At 45.6% G+C, this 16762-nt stretch overlaps 2 protein-coding genes across 6 annotated transcripts in view; one reads left to right on the top strand and one right to left on the bottom strand.

Moving 5' to 3' along the window:
- The window catches only part of CCDC12 (coiled-coil domain containing 12), a 138974-nt gene extending 129561 nt beyond the window's left edge, over positions 1-9413 (top strand). The window contains exon 6 of the mRNA XM_072653363.1: positions 9328-9413. Within this exon, the coding sequence (XP_072509464.1) occupies positions 9328-9397 (70 nt within the window). The 3' untranslated portion in view covers positions 9398-9413. The remainder of the gene's footprint in view (positions 1-9327) is intronic.
- Positions 464-16762, bottom strand: part of PTH1R (parathyroid hormone 1 receptor) — a 73425-nt gene continuing 57126 nt past the window's right edge. For all 5 annotated transcript variants that reach the window (XM_072653291.1, XM_072653319.1, XM_072653300.1 and 2 more), the window contains 6 exons: positions 13751-13811; positions 13348-13414; positions 9684-9778; positions 9370-9511; positions 6423-6464; positions 464-5725 (listed from right to left, as the gene is read on the bottom strand). In XM_072653291.1, the coding sequence (XP_072509392.1) occupies positions 5345-5725; positions 6423-6464; positions 9370-9511; positions 9684-9778; positions 13348-13414; positions 13751-13811 (788 nt within the window). In that variant the 3' untranslated portion in view covers positions 464-5344. The remainder of the gene's footprint in view (positions 5726-6422; positions 6465-9369; positions 9512-9683; positions 9779-13347; positions 13415-13750; positions 13812-16762) is intronic.

The following is a 16762-nucleotide window of genomic DNA, read 5'->3' as shown; positions in this document are numbered from 1 at the left end:
CTCAGGGTGGCCCACAGATCTCCCCCAAGATTGGGGTTTTTTGGGCCCACCCTGAAACAGGCTCTGGTGAGTGAGCAGGGGTCACTTTGTCCATACCCCTGCCTCCCATAAACTCATCTAAAAGAAATAGTTGTGTCTTCTGAAACACAAGTGGGTCCTGGACTCTCCTCTCACAATACACATACAAACACACACACATACACACATGCTCAAATATCATGAAAAGTCTTGTTTAGGGAACTCTGAAAGAGATAAGGGGAGGGAGACCCTGGCTGGTGTGGTGCTGTTTCTACTGTCCCCTTACCAGTCTTTCTAGGGGCCTTCTCTCCCCGGTCATCCACCAACTCCTTCTGGTGCCTCCCACTCTGGACCCATCCTGGGAGCTTAATTCCCTGTGATCAGCCCTTACCTTCCCCCACCCAGCCCTGCTTGCCCCCTTTAAAAAGATAAACAAGGACCTTTTTTCAAGGTCATATTCCCTGAGTCTGAAGCAGCATCATAGCACAGTAGAAGGAACATTGGAGCTGGAGAGAGAGTATCTGCTCCTACCTGGGTGATGTTGGGCAAATAACTTCCTTTCTCTTGGCCTCCAACGTAAAAGAAAGAGTTTGGACTAGGGGATCTCCATGATACCTACCAGCTCTAGCTCCTATGAACTCAATGATGAGAGAAGCTCACTTTTGGCCATGGGCTATGAGACAGGACTTTCCCCTTGCCTCCCTCAGTGCCCTGGCTTTTATGCTTGTCATATTGTAGGAGTGTAATCCAGTAAATGGGATAAAAACCAACCTGTCCCTAATCCTTCCTTGGATTCCAGTTACCACAGCATCCAGTTACAATTAATAAGTGTTGTTGATCTCTATAAGTTGAGGGCATAAGACTTCTCCCTAGCCCTGGCATTCCCACTTCAACCAGGTCCCTGTTCCCTGGAGGGTCATGCCCTTTCCTCTACCTGTTCACATTCTATATTGGTCAACAACCAGGCTAAATGACAGTTGTCCTATATTGGAATAGGCCAACCTGGAAGCTAATGAGTCACTTGAAGAGTTCAGGCAGAGACTGGGTGATCCCCTTGTGGAGCTGCTATGCTGTATGCAATGTGAAATTAGACAAGGTTATATGTCTAGCTGCTTTAAGATTTACAAAATGCTTTTCTCACAGTTCTGTGATGAAGTTAGTATAGGAATTGTTATCTCCATTTTACAGAAGGGAAAACTGAGACTCATAAAGGAGAACTGACTTGACCAGGGTCATATAAGTAATAGGTGTCAGTGGTGCAACCACTAAGGTTCCTTTCAGTTCCAGAATGTTGTGATTTCATTACTTTCCTTCCTACATTCTAAGGTTCTGGACTACTTGCTCTTCCTTGAATGTGGTATTCCATCTCTATGGCTTCCGTGTGTGACTCCATGCACAAGCTCTCCTCCATGCCTGGAATGCACTGCCTTCTGCACTGTTGCCTCTGAGGAGTCTTAGCTTCCTTCAAGGCTCACCTCACAGGATACCTCCTAAAAGGACTTTTCCTTGAAATTCCCAGTTCCTATCATGTTCTCTCTCCTTCCCTCTCCTTCGCTCCTCTCTTTTCTCCTCTTTCTCCTCCTCTTTCTCTGTTTCTCTGTCTCTGTATCTCTCTCTGTCTCTTGTTTTTTGTCTCTGTCCTTCTTCAGATTATACTGCATTTGCTTATTTATCTAAAAGTAAGTAGAATGAAGCTTCAGGAAAACAGACTGTTTTTCCTTTTGTGTTTGTATCTCCTCCAGTACCCAGCACAGAGAAGGCCCCCGGTTAGCCGTGCTTGAACTGGGGAAGGGAATAAGCATTTATACGGAAACTACTATGTGCCAGACACTGTGCTTAGTGCTTTACAAATATTGTCCTGTTGGATCCTCACAACAGCCCTGCAAGGCAGGTACTGTTATTAGCTCCATTTTACAGTTGAGGAAACTGAGGCAGGGAGAACTTAACTCACTAGCCCAAGGTCATACAGCTAGATAGTGTCTCAGGCTGGATTGGAACTCAGGGCTTTCTAACTCCAGATCCGGTGCTCTATCCACTGTGCCACCTGGTAGCTGTGTGACCTTCAGAAATGCCTCAATTTGGACTTCAGTTTCCTCATTTGCACTACCCAACCCACAGGGCTCCAAGATCATAGAGCAAAACTTAGAGTCAGAAGAGACTTTGGAGGTTCTCTAGTCCCCCTGGGCAGGATTTGAACCCAGGTCTTTTGAACTTTCATGATCCAGCATGATTTCACTGCATCACACTTTAGGGTTTTGGTTCAGGGTGGCTCATTATAAACAGAGTGATTTAAGGGGAGGCAGGAAAAGATAGAATTAGGGAGTCCTGGAAGAGAGGCCATTGAAGAGGAAGCAAATTTTGGTTGCTTAGGAGTATTTCAGGGTAGGAAGTATTGGAAAGAAATTATACTCTGCCAGCTCCTGTGGGCTTTCTTTCCACACTAACTCTTGTATCTGCCTGGTCTTCTCTACTGCCATGGTCATTTCCCTAGTTGAGTCTTCCTAACTGGTTTCCTTTATCCAAAACCTTTCCATACTTATTTCCCGTTCTTCCTTCTCTCACCTCCCTATAGGCATTTTATGTACTGGCCAAATTAGACAACTATTGCCCATTTTATCCTCCCCTCTTCTGCTTCTGTGCATGCAGACACTATATATGGAAGCATACTCCTTTTTCTGCTTGTTAATATGCTTTTCTCTGTCTCCAATGCCCTGTCCAGGTGCTACTCTTTCCTGAAACTTTCTTTGATTTCTGTCTTCCCTCATGCCCAGCTGAAACTGTTCTCTCTTCCTCAGATGGTCTTAGAACACATTGACTGGCTCTCTCCTTAACTCCCATCACATACCAGCTCAGCACACTTATTTGTGTGACGGTCATAGTTCTCCCTTAAAGTTATAATATCCTTGAGGAATGGGGAAAAGGCAGGGAACAAGCATTTATTAAATGCCTACTATGTGTGTCAGGCATTGTGCCAAGTACTTTACAGTTATTATCTCTACATAATTTTTTTTCTTTTGAAGCTCCATTGTCTAACAAAGGGCCTGGGATATAGTAGGTGTTCAATAAGTGTTTGGTGAATTTGACTGGGGCTAGGAGATTTGGGTTCTAGCCTGGAAGTTCCAGTCAGATTCTCCATCTGACATTGGGTAAGTCACTAATTTGTTTTTAGAGCAGAGTTCTTCACCTATTTTTTGTGTTGTTCAGTGCAGTGGATAGAATGCTGGAGCTGGAGTCAGGAAGACACTTTTTCGCTGTGTGACCCTGGGCACATCACATAACCTCTACTCACCTCAGATTCCTCACTTATAAAATGGAGATAATAACAGGACTCATCTCGAAGGGTTGTTGTGAAGATCAAATGAAACAGAATTTGTAAAGTATTCAACACAATGTATGGTACATAGTAGGTGCTATGTAAATGCTTACTACTACCATCATCAACGTCATCATCATCACCATCATCGTCATCATCATCATGATCTCTTCCAGGCCTCTTTGATCGTGTCTTTACCATAACTTCTGACTGGGCAACCCCAAGGAGCTGTCCAGGGTACACAGACTCTGGTATCAGAACTGAATCAGTGGTTGGGATGGTCAGTGAGTTACCCAACCCTGTTATCTCCATAATGTCTCTCTATTCCAGTCCCTGCCCTCCATTTCCTAACCTAGCCATTCATCTTTTCTTGTCTAGACTATCGTAATAGCCCCAGTTACACCAGTTTCTCCCCTTTCCAATCCACTTTGTACACATTGTACGCATAATTTGTACGCACAAAGTATTCTTATTCTTATTGTTCCCTCTCTAAGGTCACATAACTTTTCTACTTGGAAAACTTTAGTGGATGTGCCTTGTCTGCTGAACAAAATGTAAGCTGCTTATCTGGCACTTGGAGATCTGTGGAAGCTGATTCTACATGATCTTTCATACCTTGTCTCATATGACTTCTTGCCAAACAAGACCACTCTTCAGCTGCTGCTGTTCTCATCCCACCCTGTCCCATCTTTACGTCTTTGTTCATGGGATTTCTTCATATCTGGAATGAACTTTCCCTTTCCCACCTTGCCCTGATATCCTGACCTGCTGAAGTTCCTTCCCTTCTGGTCTAGTTGAAATCATGAAGACTTCTCTAGTGACTCCCCAGCTGGTTATCTCTCACTCATTAATTTTTTTTATCACAGCATATTGCCCAGATTCTACTTGTGTACTTATTGCTGTATCCCTTCTACAATAGAGTTATTTGTGTACATGCCTTTCCCTGCTTTGAGAACAGAAGTAGCAAGGTATAGAATGTGCATGAGACTTTGAGTTAGGAAAGTGATGGACTCCACCCCCACCTCGTATTGTCTTATTGTCTGTGTGATGCTGGATAAGTCAGCCCATCTGAACCTTAATTTCCTTATCTGTAAAATGAAGCTAAGAAAGTCCCACGTTACTTGCAGGGTAGTTATGAGGAAAAAAGCTCTATAAATGTTAAAATGCTCTAGAAATGTGCACTATTGGTATTTCTGTATACCCAGTGCCTTATGCATAGTAGACATTTAATATACTTTTGTCAAACTGAATTCAATCAACATAAAATGGGTTCTGCCATCCCTGAGCTCATGAAAGATGCAAAAGTGAGGATATGTTGGATACTCTCTGGGGGATCAGTTTTCTTGTTGATTGGCAATTATTATGAACATCCCTCTGGAACATGTTCAGTCTTCTCCAGGACTTCTCCCCCAATGTCTCCCAGATCTGATAAAAGGCCTGAAGGTTGATATTTTTGGAGACTAGACCTCTCTCTTCAGCTTCTTTCCCCAGTGGTCAAGGAGTCACCCCTGAGGATTTCTTCCTGCCCTCCCAGAATAGCTTTTTGCCCCTACTGTGTCCTGGCTCAGGTCACATGAGGATCCAGCCACAAGATGCTCCTTCCCCCCACCATCCTTAGCTCAAAATAAACACATAGCCACTCCAATCCTTTTTTCTTTTCCTTTCTTTCCTTTTTTCTTTTTTTTTTCTTCTTGGTATTTTTTTCTCCCTGACCTCCACAATTTTCCCTCCCCTCAATGGAGTGTCTGTCCATCCCCCAGGTGGCCCCAGCTCCATTCCTGGTCCTGAGAAGGCAGCCATGGCCCCTTGAGCCTGTGTACTGAGCAGTCCTGGGAGCATCTCCTTGACCCCAGGCTCAGTCAGAGGGACTTCTGGTTTGGCTTGCACTTGGGAATGTGGGGTCCCCAGGGCCCTTGGGGGGACCTGGCCTGAGTACAAAGGTGGGGGGCAGGCCTCAGAGTTCAGGCTCAAGCCCAGGGTCTCTGCCCCCGATAGGTGTGGGGGGGGTATAGGTCACATGACTGTCTCCCTCTCCTCCTCCAAAAGTGGAGGGGGCTGTTCCCCAACCATTGGCTCATAGATTCCAGAGCCGTTGAGATACCCGTCATCCTTGGTGCCAGGCTCTGGGCCAGATGAAGGCAATGAGTTCTCAGAAATGGAGCCATGCTTCACATAGCCGGGCAACTGGTGATGGCCATTGGCACTGGCTCCAGCTCCAGGAGCTAGCCGAGGGCTGAGGGACAAGGCCAGCCCCCCTCGGGGTCCCACATTGGTGACACTTGTGTGTGACACCATGGGGCCATAGCTGTAGGTGCTGCTGCCGCTCCGGGCCTTCCGCTTGAAGTCCAAGGCCAGGGTCCATCGGCTCCAAGACTTCTTAATCTCTGCTTGGACCTTGTGGGGAAGGATGAGAGACAGCAAGTTCACCCCTAGTGACCCTCTGTCCTCAGTGTATGGAGAGAAAGTTGGCCTGGGAGGTAGGAGAGGCCTGAGTCTGAATTCTGCCCAGGGGCAAAAGACTTCACTTCTCATAGGGTTAATAATACCCATACCTCCTACTCCACAGTCTAGTGGTGAGGGTCAAAGGAGGTCACATTCCTTAAATCACTCTATAAAGCTTACAATTGGATGCCTTTCCTGCGCCTCTGCTTTACAGCTAGGTGGTTCAGTGGATATAGGGCTGGGAATGAAGTCAAGAAGACCTGATTTCAAATCTGGCCTAAATCATTTAGTAGCTGTGTGACCCTGGGCAAGTTACTTAATTGCTGACTGCCTCAGTTTCCTCAAATGTAAAATAGGGCTAATAATAGCACCTACCTCCCAGATTGATGAGAGAGCCAAATGAGATATTTTTAAAGTGCTTACACAGTACCTGGCACATGGTAGGTGATTAGTAAATGTTTGTTTCTTCCCCCTTCCTTATCATTCTTCCTCATGTCATATTTGGTACACATATTGCATCACCCTGTCCTGGCTTGGGTCTGTAAGCTTGCTGAGGGCAAGGGACATGGCTCCATAATCTGATTTCATCTTTATTTCCACTGGTCAAGCAGAGGGCACATTCCAGGAGTGGGGCAGGATTCACACTCACCTCTCCATTGCAGAAACAGTATATTATGGCAACAAAAAATCCCTGGGGAAAGAGATAGACAAGACAGAAAGGTCAAGAATGCCTTGAATAGTTTTCTCAAGATCTCCACTGCCTAACCCACCTCCTATCCCCCAAAGCCTTCCACTTCCAGGAAGACCTCTTTGCTGAGCTGAAAATTTTGAAGCCCCATGTCCAGAACATCCTCCCCACATTTAACTACAGTTTGAGGTAGGGAAGGGGTAAAAAGTCCACCCTATTTTGAAATGTCCTCTAGAGAAGGAAGATTTCATCACCCTCTTCCCTTTTCACTCTAGATTGAGATCTCAATATACAGAGTGAACAATGGGAAGTTCTCTCCCTGTCTCCAACAGCAGAGCAGGACAGATGTAATAACTGACATTTTACAAGTTAATTCACAACTGCATTTGTCATATCGAGTTAGGTTTCTTCCTCAACTACTAACTGCCCCTTTCCCCCTGAAAATAAAATTCCATGTCTTGACCACTAGGGGGAATTGTATGTAGTTTCATTATTCGTGAAACAAAAACTCTAAAAGCTGGAGGGGGCTGCATGGGGGTGAGTTTGGTTGGATGGACATTTTCTTGGATGCAAGTCCTTATAAAATGATGGATAATGGCTTGTAAATTTCACAGTTGGCAACAACTAGTTTATTGGCTCTGTAAATCTTTGACGCTCCTGGTGCTTGTGAAAGACCCAGCTTTGCTACTGCAGAATAGAAGGGTGTCAGTTTCTTTTTCTTTGTCAGGGTGGTGCAGGACCAAGTACCCTGGGGAAAACACCATCCTTACGGGGTCTGCAGATTGTCCGGGACACTGCAACAGCCTTCCAGTTGTCCTCCCTGCCTCAAGTCTCTTCCCCCTTCAGTCCACCTTCCCCTCCTCTGTCAAAATGGTCATCATGAAGTATAGGTCTGATCATCACCCCAGAACCCCCACTCAGTAAACTCCACTAGCTCCTTCCTACCTCTAGGATCAAATATAAAATCCTCTATTTGGCATTTAAAATCCTTTTTAACGGATCCGTTCTTCCTTTCCAGTCTTCTTATATCTTATTCTCACCGATGTACTCTGCAATCCAGTGACACTAGCCTCTTTTGCTATTCCTGGCACAAGATATTCCATCTGCTGTCTCTGGGCGATTTACCAACTGTTTCAATGCCTGGAATGCTCTCCCTCCTCATTTCTGACTCCTGGCTTCCTTGGCTTCCTTCAAATCCAGCTAAAAATGACCTTTTGCAAGAAGCCTTTCCCAATCCCTCTTAATTCTAGTGACTTCCCTCTGTGATTATCTTCAATTAATCCTGAATAGATCTTGTTTGTACATAGTTGCTTTCATGTGGTCTCCCTTATTAGACTGCAAGTTCCTTTGAGAGCAGAAACTGGTTTCTGCCTTTCTTTGTATCCCCAGGGTTTAGCACAGGGCATGGCATATAGTAGGTATTTAATAAATGCTTGTCGACTTGTCCCAACCTTATTCTTGGGCATGAGGATGTGTGTTTCCATGAGGGCAGCCCATCAGGCACTGGTCCAGTTTCCTACCTAGGCAGGTAGGTTTCAGCTTGTGTCACTGCCAAGGGCATCACCACCCTTCTAGTCACCCAGCTTTGAACTCTGGAGTTGTTCTCAACTCTTTGGTCTCCTTCACCTACCAAGTTCAATCATTTACCGACTCTTGCCAACTCTATTTCCACAACATCTCCCATGTCTGTTTTTCTTTTCTTTCTGTTCACAAAGGTCTCAACCCTTGCTCAGGCCTTCATCACCTAGACCAATAATTCCCTCTGCTCTTTTCCCATCTCTAATCCATCCTCCACATAAAATCATCTCCCTAAAGCAGATCTCACCATCTTTCCCCCTTTCCCTGCTCAAAAAAGACATTAAGGGCTCTTTATTTTCTCAAGGATAAAATCTAAAATCCTCATCATCTCGGCATTGAAAACCCTCACAATCTGATTCCAGCCTACCTTTCCAGACTTGGAGTAATATTCCTCTTAGAGGGTTTGAGCAAGCTGAGTTTCCAGGTTCCACTTTTTGCTTTTGCATTGGCTTCCTCTCCACTCTCCCCATGCCTGGAACATTCTCCTTCCTCACCTCTTCTCTTAGAATCCCTAGCCTCCGTAAAGCCTCATCTCAGAGTGCCAGCCTCTACTCATGGCCTCTAATGATCCCCCAGGTAGAATGTAAAATTTTTGTTTGTATTTTTGCGTTCTTGGGGCTTAGCAAGGTGCCTTGCACAGAGTGAGTAGATAATGAATTATTGAGTGTTTTGTGCCTGAGAATATGATTCTAACACACTTCTCCTCCACTATCTCCTCCTTCCCCCCATTGCCCGTGATTGCTTTTGTGAGCTATTGGGGAAGGCTGCAGTTATGCTGGTCTAGGTATGGAACATTTATAGTCTCAAGTCCATTGGCACACCCATTAGATACCCTTTTCTACAGCTAAAAGAAAAAGCTGTTTGCTATTGTTTATACCTCTGTACCCTCTCTGCTCAAACCTTCTTAAGGGGGTATAGGAGGCTTGGAGGCTGGGGGCCACCTATTACCCCAGATTCCCCTTGATCAGTTCAGCCTGTAGTGGACCTCAGATCCTGCCTGCTATCAGGTGGAGGAGGATTTATGGAAACAAGAAAGGCAAAGTGAAAGTTCTGGTTGAATGTGCATGCAGGGATGTGCCACAACGCACTCTTAAATTTTTGCTCTTTTTATGTCTAGGAGATTGGCAAATGCTACAGATGTGGGTTTGATTTATTGTTTTGGTGATTGCCCAGATTTAAGAAAGAGACAGAGAAAATGTTACTGCTGTGGGTTAAACTTTAAAGTGTCACACATGTTCCAGTGAGAGAGTTGTTAAACGTTTGCCAGCCTGTCCCTATCCCACAACAGGCCAGTGACCTGCAGTGCCCAAGGCCCCATGGCCATGCCTACCTGGAATGAGTTAAAGAGCATTTCATAGTGCATCTGGACGTGCCAAAGGATCCCTGATACGTCTGTGTACGGCGTGGCCATGAAGACTATGTAGTGCACCCCGAACAGCGGCATGAGCACCAACGTGGACTTGAGCAGCTTTCTGCAAGAGGAGGCCAAGGTCAAGGCCAAGGTCAAGGGCAAGGGCAACCCTTCCTCCCCCTCCCTCTGAAACTTTGCTAGTCTATTCTCCTCCAGGAAGTTTGCAGTTTGTTGAATGAAGGGTTGGGAGTTGGAATGGGGAGATGAAACATGGGGCAAAGAAGGAGGCTCACCTGTACTGTTGCCTCGTATCACATCTCCCTGCATTGGTCTCCCGGAGTTTAGTAGCCAGCACTCTGATTATATTGATAAAAAGAATAAAGTTCACCTGTGGGAGAGAAAAAATGGAATATTATAATTTAGGGAGAAGGGATTTCAGAGTTCTTTGTAGCTGGGGGAAGAAAGTGACAGCAGTGCCCGTGGACTCTTTCCCCTGAGAGAGAGTAGCAGGAGTCGGATTTCATTGTAGCAGAATAGAAAGAATGCTGATTTTGGGAATCGTTCAAGTTCCAGGTTTGACACTTAGGAGATACGTGACCTTGGGAAAATCACTTAATTTTTCTGGGTTGCAATTCCTTTATCTATAAAATGGGTAGTTTGGACAAAATGCCTACATTCCCTTCCAGATCTGACATTCTGTGATGCTGTCAGACATGTGGAATTCCCAGGGATGAACACAGTCTCCTGCCCCTCCTCCTACTTATTTTACTTCCCAAGCATTGTCTCTTTCTGGGTCCAAACAGTCAGATCTCCCATGAAACCTTTCCACAATATGCCAATGTATCAAACACCTGTGATTCAGTTGGTATAGGACTACTCAGTGTGAAATCTGTAACCTTATTGACTAAGGGAGGTCAAAGATGGGCTCTATCCATAGATACATAGCTAATTAAATGCCAGAGGCAGAATTTAAACCTGAGTCATCCTGACTCCAAATTCAGCACTTTATCCAATATACGACACTGGTCACTTTCCACAGGACCAGAGGGATTAGACTTGCAAAAGTCCTTAGATATATTTTAGTTCCTCACCTTCATTTAACAGATGAGGAAACTGAGGCCTAAGAATGAGGAAATATGATGGACTGAATGAGAAGACAGATGAGAAAGCTGACTTGCTGAAGATCACTTGGCTAATAAAAAAGGACCTTAAATGTGAGTTGCCTCAACTTCAGCTCTTCTGTTCTTTCTACTGGACCAGTCTTCTTTATACCCTCTGCTCTCTCTAGCCTGCCTCTTATACTCAAGCCTGGGAAAAGATCCAAAGAGGGACTATCTACCCTTTATTGTTCAGTCATTTTCAGTTGCGTCTGACTCTTTGTGACCCCATTTAGGGTTTTCTTGGCAAAGATACTGGAGTGGTTTTCCATTTCCTTGCCCAGTTCATTTTACAGATGAGGAAAGTTAGGCAAACAGGGTTAAGTGACTTGCCCAGGGTCACACAGCTAGTAAGTATCTGAGACCAGATTTGAACTCAGGAAGATGGGTTAGGAAGAATAGCCTGGCACTCTATCCACTATGGTGCCATCTAGTTGCCCATGGTTGGACAGATAGACCTAGATACCTGATTGGCATGAGGATGGTCAGGTCTGTAGGCTCCTGGGCTGTTGGACAGCTTTTTAACTGAATCTCTTGGACTCAATGGCTTTCTCTATCTAGTGTGTTCAGCACATCCCACCAGGATGCTCTCAAATGAGATAATGTATATAAATTCCTCTGTAAACTTTAAAGCACTCTATAAACACCGGCTGTCACTGTTACAATTATCTTTAACAAGCAGATGTTATATACTAGATGGTCCTTAAGACTCTACTTCATAGCTGTCATCCTCCTATGATTTCATCTTTTTCAAAGATTCCCCTTTGTCCCTCTCTCTATCCCCCACCTCTCAGATCTCAGCCTAGCATTCAAGGCCCTCCATCAGGGAAGTGCTGGTAAATGTTTAATGATTCTCCAAAAAATCTGCAGGCCATACTTTTAAGTTTAATCTGCATCTTTAACATCTTTGCTGTCACTTTATTAAGTCAGCACAGCCAACAAAGCAATAAATCAAACCCTAATTAATTTCTAAGGTGTAAATAAATGTTCACACTGAAAATTTCACAACTGGCTGGCTCCCCTGCCCCTCCAAGGCTCCATCTTCTTATATCATGTGACTCCTCTCTTGAGCCCTTTACTCAAGTCAGGCCAGACTCCTCATTCTCAGCCCCTTCCACACCCATCACCCCAATCCTCCAAAGACCCATTCTTTGCCTCTCTCCTGCCTAAGGCTCAATCTGTACAAATCTTTCTTGTCCTTCACAGGTCCTCTAGAGAGTCTTCCCTGGCCATCCCAGCCCACTGGGGTCTCTTCCTTCCCAGAGCTCCCATAAGACCTTTCCTCTACACTCCTCACTTGACCCTAGACACAAATGAACTAGAATTGCAATGATTTTTTTTTCCTGAGTGTGGTTGGTTTCACTGTCTAAAATGGAAGTACCCTGAAGGAGCGAGTGTGTGTTTCAAATAATCACAGAATATCAGAGTTAGAAGGTGCCCCGGACCTGTATCTTGTACCTGAGTAGAAATTTCCTTTGCAACATCCCTGACGAATGGTTCATCCAAACTCTGCCTCAACTTCCCTTTGGTGTCTTTCTTGGGTTGATCATATCCAGATTATCCTGTATACAGCTTTTTTGTACATAAGAGTTTGCTTCCCTCATTAGAACTAGGGATTGTCTTTACCTTCCTTTGCATTCCCAGTGTTTGGCACAGCCTGGCATGCAGTAGGTACTTAATAAATGTTTACTGACAGACAAATACAGAGAATACAGGGCATTTGTGAGCAAGAATGGGGGCAAGATTAGAACTGAAGATTGCATTCAGCACTTAGCATTTAAGCACTTAGTGCCTAGCACATAGGCACTTAATAAATGTTTATTGATTGATCAATTAGAAGTTTAGATGATTCATCTTCCTAACAAGACCTCAGGGCTACATAGCAGTTTGTTTGAAAAAAGGATTTGGGATTTTTAGTGGAAGACAAGCTTGATGTGAATCAACAGTGTGATGGAGCCACCAAAAAAAGCATGTATGATCTTGATCTATTATAAGATTAGCACAGTTTCCACAGATGATGAAGGCATAGTCCTGTTGTCTTTTACCATAATCAGATCATATCCCAGAGTGCTCTGTTCTCCGGGCAACACATTTTATATGAGACGTTTATGAACTGGAGGGCAACTAGATTGTTCAAGGACTTTGAATCCATTCCATGGAAAAGGGGTTGGAGGAATGGGAATGTTTGCCCTGAGAAGGGAAGGCTCTGTGATAGGTGGGACAACATGATAGATGTGTTGAAAGGCTGCCAAATTGAAGAGGGATTTCACTTGTTTTGTTCCAGTCCAGAGGGTGGAGTTAGGAGCCCTGAGCAAAAGTTGCAAAAAGGCAAGTTTAAGTATGTTCTCAGGAAAAACTTCCTGATTATTATTAGAGTTCTCCCAAAGCAAAATGGACTGCCCCTCCCTGGTGGCTTCAGGAAGAGGCTGGATGACTACTTGTGGGGTAGGTTTGTAGAAGGGGTGCTTTCCCCACAATGGACTTGACTAGTTGACTGCTGAGATCCCTCCCAACTCTAATTCTGTGGTTCAGTTCTCCCTGAGGGCACGACCTGTGTTTCCCTATCAGACCAAGGCAGTTTGGTCCCTCCATCCAAAATGGAAACCCCTTGAAGGAGGGTCCATGAGATTCATAAAAATTGGTGGAAGGGATCCCATACTCCATTGGGTCCAACCTGTACAATGGTTCCAACATCCTTGGAAAGCTGGGAGATCATTTCCCACATAGGTTGGGGCTCCTTCAAGGTAGGAGCCACATGTCTTCCTCAGACCTCCCTTCTCATCCCCCAGGCCCTGCTCACCACAATAGCTGCCAGGATGGGCACCTGTATGATCCATTTCTTATTCCCCGCACTCAGGTCCCAGCACCTGGGGAGACACAGGTTCAATGTGATCAGCCCTCAGTGGCATTCCTGATGGGCTCCCCCCACCCTGGGCACAGCTTTTCCTTAGACCACTCCTCTGGGCTCTCATGCTTAAAGTAGCATGTGCAAAGTACTTGGAAACTCCCTAATTTGTTGTCTATAGAAACCCCCCACCCTATTTAACCACCCCCTGAAGTGTCCTTCATAAGGGACATAACTGTGCTTCCTGATGCTGGTCATAGATCATGGATGGACCTTGGATATCCTAAGACAACCCTGTTCTGAGGCTTCCCCCAAAACTTCAGGGCCCAAAAGGCCCCAAAGGAGGCCCCGGACTTACTCGGTGTTGGCCAGTGTGGCCCTCACGGTCACCCACACAGCGACAAACACGGCAGGGAGGCCTGGGGAGGAGAGTAGAGGAGAAATACAGAGAAGAGGAAAGAAGGGAGAGGAGAGACATGGAGAAGTAGGTAAGGAGACATATGGAATAGATGAAAGATGCAAAAGAATTAGAGAAGGAAGACGAAGGAAAGAAGAGACAGAGGAGAGGAGAGGAGGCATGAGGCCCCAGCTCTCCTACCCTCCCACCCTTCAACAGTGAGTTAGTCCATGGTAAGACATCCCCCTCCCCACCTCCCTCTTTCCCTTTCCCTGGCCCCTGAGCCTTGATTTACCTCTCTGAATATAGATGGATGGCACAGGAATGTCTAGAGAGGGGAGAGGGGTGGGAGGAGGAAAGAGGACTTATCAGAGAGGAAAGTTGATGGTAGAGAAGAGAGAGGCTGACATTGAGATCTGAGGAGATACAGAAGAGATATGAGAGAGGGTCAGATTAGGGAGAATGATGCAAAGAAGGAGAAAGACAGAAAGGAATCACTGAACTGTAGAGTTGGAGGGAACACCATGATTATTTAGTCCAACGTAGCACAGATGGGACAAAGGTAGGAAGAAAAATGAGAATGGGGGAGAAAAATGACAGGTGGTGAGGGTAGAAAAGGAGGCAGTGTTAGAAGGGATGGGAGTGAAGGTCTGGCATAGGCTGAGGACCATGGTCACTAGGGTGGGAATCCCCCAAAATCTGTGGGTTGTAGCTGCTCTCCACTCTCAAAATGTGGGGTTCTAGAAGTTGTGGCCTCCAGGATCGAGACCATTTTGATGACTAATCAGAGAATGCCCAACATCCTTAAAATAACAGTTGGTACTTTGTCTCCAGTCACTTTGTCTTTGCATTGATTTTCCTCCATCCTTGGAATGCCCTCCCCCTAACTGCCAGCGCCCAGAGTCTCTGACTTCCTTCAAGGCTAGGTGCGTGTGCCTTCTCTCCAGCGCAGTCTTTTCCGATTGCCCTAGTTGTTAGAATTGTCCCCCTCCTCTTATGAGCATGACTATCTTTTTATATGATGCATCCTATCAGTAGGCTGTAAGCCCCTGCTGGGGGTGAGGGGGGAAGTAGTCATTTTATCTTTGTTTGCTGAGCACCACCTTGTACACAGCAGGTGCTTAGTCAATGCTTGCTGCATTCCATTGCACTGGAAACCTGTCTACTATCTGGCCTCTTTCCCTCTTCTTTGCTTTCCTTTCTCCTCTGCTTTTCCCTCCCCCCTTCCTCTTGTGTCTGACTAGTGATATGATCCACAAATGTCTGTCTAGTGTCAGACACTGTGTCTGATGGTCTATGTGGGCACATACTCCATCAAATTTAAAGAATTTCTCTGTCTCTTCCAGGATTTCCTTGTTTTGGTTCCTCTTCCATATGCTGACTGTGACCATTGGGAGTTACTGTCCTTGCTAGCCCACCCTTCTCCAGTCGGAGGCCCAGGTTATGCTTTCTTTCCTGATCTCAGCTCCCCAGGTCCCTCAAAGAGGTAGGGAGGGGCCTTCTCTGTCTGGCCTTTAGATAGAAAGTGTCCATCTGAACTCCAGCTCAGCAAGCTCTCTTTTGGACCCACTCAGCTGTCCTGTTGTATTTCCCTCTCTTCTGATTCAGAACGTGGCTCTCTGCTCAGTTCCCCTTATCTTTCGGTCTTTCTTTCTCCTAGACTCTTCATCCTTCTCCCAACTTCCAAATCCCTCAGTTTTCTAAAAGCTCTCATTCCAGCACAAACTACCACATTATTGAACTATCTCCCTTATCCTACCTCTAGCACCAGCAGCCCAGATGGTTGGCCCAGAGGTCAGCTCTGCCAGGTTCATAGAAGTAGGGAAAAAAATCCTAATTTAGCACTTAGGGAGTTTACTTGACCTGGTGGAAAGAGCCATAGAGAAGGAATCGGCCCTATAAACTGTCTTTATGGCCATGGGCAAGGTATTTCCTCTTCTGGCCCTCAGTTTCCTCATCCATAAAATGAAAGGACTGGATCTCATGACCTACCTATGGACCCACACACCCTGTCCCAATGTTGCCATCTTTCCTAGAAGCGCTTACAGTGGCATTAATTTCCCTGGTAGCCCGATCTCCCCATCAGTTCCCAATCACTTCACTGGGGAAGATGGCTGCTTGAAAATTCACACATAGACTCACACGAGTACATACATACAACATAAATGTGCACACAGATATAAAAATGCATGCTTACACAATGTGTTATAACACACCCACACACCCATGCACACAGATACACCTAGTCTACATGGGCACGTATGAGACTCCACATACATACGTACACCTGGTTACAAATGCCCACAGAGATACAGACACATGCATTCGGATCCTTATATGTATCCGTCCCTACACATCCACACATGCACACAATTACTCCTCTGTGGGCACAGAAAGGGTTCCCTGGGTGGGCACCGATGCTGTCAGTGACTCTTATAGTATCCACATTGTATGCGCTGTGCATAGTAGTGAAAACACACAGTGTGTACAATGCAGGTTCTATAAAGTCAGGTGTGTCCCCCCTCAGGGCTCACCCCTGTGGGCTCATTCAACCAAGTGAGGCCCATATCCTGACCTAGCTTGGCACAGCCAATACTACACATCATAGCCAACACCCTCCCCCAACAAACACTGGTGGCCTCCTATCAGCTCAAGAACGTTTCCTGGCTCCCTATGGCCAATCGGGTCTCAGACAAAGTCCCTGGTCTGAACTTTAAGGCTACTACTATTAGCTCCCCAGTATGGTCAATGGATATACCTCACTGGGCTGGCCACAGTCCTGGTCAGAAGATCATAAAATTTATATGTTCTATGATGGACAAGGGCTAGGTTTTTGCCAGAGGGCTTTGTCTTAATATTTGGTGTGACCATTGGTCTCCCTGAATTGAATGTCGTGGGGGAAGAGCTTTCTGGAGGCATCTATTTTGGAGGAAGTAGAAACATTCAGCCAAAGCCACCATCCTACCATGAGTA

Source organism: Notamacropus eugenii, chromosome 1, assembly GCF_028372415.1.
Source record: "Notamacropus eugenii isolate mMacEug1 chromosome 1, mMacEug1.pri_v2, whole genome shotgun sequence".
Lineage (NCBI taxonomy): Eukaryota > Metazoa > Chordata > Mammalia > Diprotodontia > Macropodidae > Notamacropus > Notamacropus eugenii.
This window is presented reverse-complemented; position numbering and strand designations above follow the sequence as displayed.